The 6,508-nt window shown below is 38.3% G+C and overlaps 1 protein-coding gene across 2 annotated transcripts; it reads right to left on the minus strand.

Annotated features, from left to right (window-relative positions):
* Window positions 1-1,857: 1,857 nt before the first annotated feature.
* LOC128221410 (aquaporin-8-like) lies at window positions 1,858-6,115 on the minus strand. Of its 2 annotated transcripts, XM_052930033.1 has the most exons (6): window positions 5,692-6,115; window positions 4,820-5,361; window positions 4,315-4,441; window positions 3,698-3,942; window positions 2,870-3,019; window positions 1,858-2,674 (listed from the first exon to the last, which is right to left on the minus strand). In XM_052930033.1, the coding sequence occupies exons 2-6, from the start codon at window positions 5,029-5,031 to the stop codon at window positions 2,620-2,622; spliced, it is 789 nt and encodes a 262-aa protein (XP_052785993.1). In that variant the 5' UTR covers window positions 5,032-5,361; window positions 5,692-6,115; the 3' UTR covers window positions 1,858-2,619. The 2 variants fall into 2 exon arrangements, with proteins under 2 accessions (XP_052785993.1, XP_052785985.1); XM_052930025.1 differs by lacking the exon at window positions 5,692-6,115 and having other exon boundaries at window positions 4,820-5,524.
* Between the last annotated feature and the right edge of the window lie 393 nt (window positions 6,116-6,508).

The raw sequence follows: 6,508 nt of genomic DNA on the forward strand, positions 1-6,508 counted from the left end.
TATAGGTTGACGCTGGTTTGGAGACAGCTTTGAGTGTCTGTAGGATAGGGGTTGACCACATTCATCTCTTTGTGAATGTCGATGGCTGGCTTGAGGATATCCTTCATCTGGTCAGATCTGGCCATCTCAAGGGCTGTCTCACCTCCCTAAAACAGAAAATATTACGTGTCTAACTTAGCTCTGTATTAAAGGACTGTGGTAAAGTCTGTGAGTCCTTTTGACCAATAACAAAAATAAATCATCAAAAAATTATGCTTGTTGCCGATTTTTCATCACCAATTTTGGCAATTTTCCACTGCGTTCTATCTTTGGTATTAAGGGTTTTAACCTGGGGGGTTTTCACCAAATTTTTGGCTTGCGTCCTATGTATGCTAGTGTCCTATACACAGAATAATATGGTAACATTATCAGAACAGAAAATATAGATTACCAGACACATTGTTATAAATAAAATATGGGAGGAACTGTACATCTAATTTTGCTTCATATGTGTGAATGGCTTTAAGTCGGTGTTCAAATAATGGATACATGTCAAGTTTTCACCTACATTTAAACACTGCTCTTCCAAACATTATTTATCCAAAATTATCACTGTTTCGAATGTATTTTTCTGTCCTGATTATAACCTTTCTTTGTTCAATGACCCGTTTTACATTACGGTCCCTAATTGGTATTTTACACATATTTATCAATCTTTGTTTCAACTGGAATATTTTATAGTTTTCACAACATACTGCGATTGTAAAAAGAACATATTAAGTAAATGAGAACCAGCCTCACCATATAACTGATAGTTGGGTGTATCCCTGCATCCAGGAGAATGTACATTGTCTCTGCCAGCTGCCCAATGGAGTGCCGTCCAGAACGTCTGAGGAAATAATAATCATTATACTATTAATTCGGTTGTCAGATAAGCCCAGTGGTTACCGCACTCGCTTCTCACCAGGCACACAGGTTCGATCCCTTATTTTTCCCGTGTGTATATTTTTGGTATAATTTAGTTTGTACCGGAGGATTAGCTTGGAAAAAACAGAATCTCTATCATTCCGGGATTAAACTATTGTAACAATATTATCAACGATAATATCCTTCGAACATATGTATACACAACATATTATCATCCCCCGGATGACACCGTGACTTCAGGGTAGTTCTACAGGGTTGGACATGCAGGGCCGGGACCCGATCGGAGTGTCACCGGCTGGTACCAGGGCACGACCTGGGTTACATCGGGTGGACCGGGAAACTCGCCGACGTGACACCGATAATCCACGGAACCAGACCGGTGTAATCCGGTATTAAATGTTTGCACCAGGCTTCTAAACCGGGAGCACTCTGAGACAGCAACGGGAATATTAGAATGAAATTTTCTGTAGGGGAAAAATGTTCAGCATCATCCCGGATCAAGCCGATATACCGGCTGATACCGGGACCAGAACCGGTTATGTGAGATTTAGACTTAACATTGTTCTTCAGAAGATTGTTCGTTCGATGCAGGCACTATATTAAGCGTATTTAGGGGGAGAGGGGGCGTTTCCGGTGATATCCTATCCTCCTTCTCCGTCTCCATCTTTTTTGTTTAAGTGAACGTTTATACGTCAATATAAGGCAAAAGAAAAAAGCCTTATTGGTTTTGAGGTTAGACCCTAAACACCCCTTACACATTTAATCCATATACCAAACCCGCTAGTGGTTTGCACCAAAAACGAAGATGTATTGTAGTATTTTCAAATCTGAAAAACGTGTTGTGCATTGGCTCCAATGATTAAACCGCATGAAATTGATATCTGGCATAAAGGGGCCATAAAGTGGCCATAAAGATAAGAGTTTTAGGGGAATTGTAAGAGTAACAAGATATACAAGTTTTGCGAGCAATTTATAAATTTATATACTAACAACACAAGTTCAGTTCACGATATGGAAGTAAGGCGATACGTCATGTACAATACAGTGGTATAATAATACATTTTTAAAGCCTAAACAAAATATACGAAGACCAGGAATTGAGCAATGGAAAGCAATGGAATATGTAATACAAGTTTTCAAAACGCAAAATGGAATGAAAATCCCCTTTTAAGCCCGATCGTGATACAAAACTGAGGAGGGGGGCTTTAACCGCCAAACACAAACGCACACACACACGCGCGCGCGCGCGGGTTCACATAATGCAAATCACTGTGTGCTAACAAATAGAACATAGCAATATTTTGAAAAACATAAAAATGTCTCTTTGAGTACATTAATATCCGTATAAATCAATTTTAGTAATAATAATATATCTCTTTCATACAATGTGTACCCTTTAGTGTTTATTCTTTTTATTTTTACACACTTTCTTCGCAAGCATAAACGTTTCACATCATTATTTCATGATAGGATACAAAGAGAAGTCCCATCCTCCCATAATACACATTTCTAGTGACATTTTCTATAAAACAGAAAATACGATATGTACATTTTAATGCCAACATTTTGCACTGTCACTGAACTGGCAAAAGTTTGTTCCAGGACAGCATCTAAAGAGATCCTAATGAACGCAGACACAGGAATGAATTGTAAATCGTTAACGACACAAGTATCTTCGTTCAGTCTTTGTTCACAATTCGTCTTTTGTCTTCTCTAAAACGATGGACTTCTGGCCACCCATCTCTGACTGGGGCTGGCGAACAGAAACCTGAAACACACGGGTAGTTTTCATGAGGTTATAACATATGGCCATTGATATAACTACGGTGGCTGATTTCTACCATTTCGAATTGATCGTATTAGAAAATACGAAGGTAAGAAAACACGCCTAGTAGCGGGGCGAAAATACGAAAAAACGAAAATACCCTTATTGCGAGGTACTGAAAAATGTAGAGGCACTTACTTGTATATTAAGGCTGCTAATGTGCCCCCGAGTAACGGTCCAATCCAGTAGATCCAGTGGTATGTCCAGGCGTTATCTAGCACAGCAGAGGCTACTACGGCTGGTCCGAACGCCCGCGCAGGATTCATAGACGCTCCAGTCAACATTCCACTGCGCAAAGGTACAAACAATTAAAAAATCATATTTAAGGAAAGTCTGATCCATTGAATCTCGAGTACAGAGTTGTTTGAGCCTTTTTAAAGTTTCTGCATTGTGAAATTGACGAGGATTTTTTTAACTGTTTTATAGAATTTAACCGTCTCATGAGCATATAGTTGTAAAGTAACAATATCAAAAAATGTTCTTGTTGCTCGTGTCCAGGATAATGAGTGTGCTATACATCGATCACTAATCCTGAGGAACATGGGGGATAACAATTATAATACATCGAAGGCTGAGAACGCAAAGGTCCTAAATGATATTGAATAAAGACGCAGGCAGGACATTTTCAATATGTCCTTGTGACCTACAATTGGACTGGACGTGACGTTTGAATTCATCTAGATTAAATTTATTCAACAGAAAGTGAGAAACATTCTGACAAATTTTAAAAACTTAAAAAATGAATGTCTTCCTCAAATCTTTCCTATATTTCATATAGACCAACATCTTCGCCAAGTTTCACGAATACTGGTAAAGAAATATATGAAGTGTTGACAAGGTGTTCGAATATTTGACCTAGTGACCTACTTGTATCTCCATTTTTCAATCATGGATAAACCACAATTTCGTAAATGAACACTACCTTAAGTGTTTTTTTTATTACAAAACAACAACATAATAGCATACCCTGCCATAATGTCGACGACGACTGCGAACCCGATCGCGAGAGGCGCCAGTTTGGTTTTGGTGCGCGAATTGACGGCCACCATAAGCACGGTGAACACGAGAACTGTGGTCAGGACGAGCTCGATCAGCATACCCCACCCGGGTGACACAGACTCGAGGACCATCATTTCTTCATCTACGGGGATCTTTCCCAAATGATGCACGCCTCCTCCTATGCGTTTGTATATTCCCATCGGCAGTGTGCCCTGCAAGGGAATTTAAGATACTACATCCACCTTGAATGTTGTTAATCAAATGAAATAATTATTTCTATGCATACAACCTTTCAGTAAGTTGTTTCGAAATATTTTGATGTGTCCTCAATCTTATTAAAATCAGAGTCCCAGTAATTCCCAATATGCAACATGTAAAGAAGCGTACGTCACGGTATGGTTTTTATTAGATTTGCGTGTCCTTTTTGTCTTGTTTGTATTGCTTTTATATGTGTTTTCACAATCCTTTCTTAAAACTTACTGAATCGTTTATTATTAAAAACTGAATGTACATGCATATGTAAGTAAACATTTTCAAACGTGATGCCATAATTAATAAACATGCCATAGTTCCTCTATACTGACCCTTGCCAGAGCCGCTCCCAGGATGCCACCGATCAGTTGCGCCAGCCAATAGGCCGGAAGTAATGCTGCTGAAAGACCCCCTCCTAGCGTCACCCCTAGCGTCACCGCAGGGTTAAAGTGACCGCCACTTTCGAAAATATAAATGGGCATGGTGAAATAGAGCGCCTTATGTAGAGAATTTCATATTTAGGACGTTTTATATTGAAAGAAAACGATGTGTGTACAGTTGAACACCGTTAGCTCGAACTCCAGGGACCGGCAAAAATGTTTCGAGTCTCGGTAAATTCGAGTTAAGCGGGATTGTTTATAAATTCGAGTTAAGCGGGATTGTTTACCCTCAGTATAAAGAAATCTGTCCCTTACATCTAGTTCGAGCTAACGAGTAATTCGAGCCAACGGGCTTCGACTGTATAATATCCATATGAAGATATAACAATTTTGTAAAAGTAACCAAATTGTATCATTTATGAGGTATACATAATAACACACTGACGAACGGACGTACCTGATGTCCCCGAGACCCATGATTAAAAGCGCAATGGTGAGTCCATGCCCCAGGGCCGCTCCCACAATATCGCCTGAAACAAGGGCGCAACATCCCACAAACACAAAAAGTGTCACTCCCACAAACTCGGCGAGTGCGGGGCGGATCGCACGGTCGTACAGACTCGGCTCTTCCGGTGTCCGGTTGGTTAAAAGTAATTCGGTGTCAGCCATACTGTGTAAACTTTCTTATTGTCCACTACTGCTGGTCAGTATAGCCACGTCAGAGGTAATTACTGTAACTAAGTAGTCCTGTAAGATACTGGTATACCACAATGTATGGTTTGGGATTCCTTGGTTTCAACTAAGCATCCATGTGGAAAATAAAAGCAAATGCAAGTACCTTTAACGTTTTCTCGAGCAATTCATAAGTTCATACGTTTATTTAAGTAAACATCTCCAACGCACAACAACTTTTTGATCATTCAGTATTACTGTGAGTGTGACAGCCGCTATTTATGCAGGCTCCAAATATGTACCGTATATGTATGACATGATATTTTGCTGAAACAGGACATCATGCATTTTAATAATCTAATCTTACAGGGTGAAATGAGATTGTTCGTAAAAAGTTGTAACTCATATGATATACGCGTATGTTTTATCAATTAAAGTCATTTGACTTCGACAAAGTGGATAGATTGGTTCACCTGGATCAACAAGTATAGGTGTTGAAGTAATCATATGCATATAAGTATTTATATTGGTATATTTATACCTTTAGTTTCCCAATAATATGCACACAGTGTTAAACATGTACTAGTTAATGTCCCGAAAATTATTTTTACGATCGCACTTATTTTATTAAAGGTCAAATTTTATATATACACTCACGCTGTATTCCATATACCAGGTGAATATTATTAGTACTATTGATTACTTGTGTATACTGGCCCGTATAAAATATTCACCGAATACAAATATCGCTACCATACAATTAAAACATTCATATGATTATAGCATGTTCTAGACCTGATGGAGAAGAAAATCAATCACAATATTCAATGTTAAGCACTTGTTCTGAAAATTACGAATTTTGTGGAAATTGTGAATGAAAAACACTATTGACATGAGTGATCAAATTGTTTTTTGTTGTTGTTTTTTCTGTAAATTATTCGCTCAAACACCGCTGCGGTCCTTTCCTAAAGAAAATCCATCAAATACGTTTCCTTTGAACATAGTTCGCCCTTGTGCGAATGATTAGAATTCGTTAAAAAATATTAATCCAATTTTTCTAAAGAATGCCTGCAACGTCAAGTTTTAGACTTCCAACGACTCCTATACAAAGCGAATATTCTATTATAGTCTACTAGTCTCTATGACCTTAAAAACATACATGGAACTATATATAAAGTAATGAATGTCTATGACAGATATTCAGTTTTGTTTGAATGGTGATATATCAAGTCTGGTGAATATGTCATACAAATGACTAAATTGTTTCCTGGATCAAGAAATGTCAGGTGCGTCCAGGTTTCCTGGTTCATTGTTTTGGATGAAAAACGTCCTCGATTCGGTGAATAAAAACATTGTTTTTTCGATATGTTTCAACGATATTTATTTTTAGAAACGACCTTGTGCACCGAATGGAGAGCGATTTCTTGTTTACGATAACCCTTGTTTTAGATGAAAATCCTGTCTGTATTAAACA

This window comes from Mya arenaria, chromosome 2, assembly GCF_026914265.1.
Source record: "Mya arenaria isolate MELC-2E11 chromosome 2, ASM2691426v1".
NCBI lineage: Eukaryota > Metazoa > Mollusca > Bivalvia > Myida > Myidae > Mya > Mya arenaria.

Bases quoted from the DNA above. Each gene is read 5' to 3' on its own strand.
- LOC128221410 (XM_052930033.1), bottom strand. From the start codon at position 5,031: ATGGCTGACACCGAATTACTTTTAACCAACCGGACACCGGAAGAGCCG. The intron at 4,442-4,819 runs GTACGTCCGTTC...TATTTTCGAAAG, and splicing joins ATGGGTCTCGGGGACATCAG to TGGCGGTCACTTTAACCCTG. The intron at 2,675-2,869 runs GTAAGTGCCTCT...CGTGTGTTTCAG, and splicing joins TTAGCAGCCTTAATATACAA to GTTTCTGTTCGCCAGCCCCA.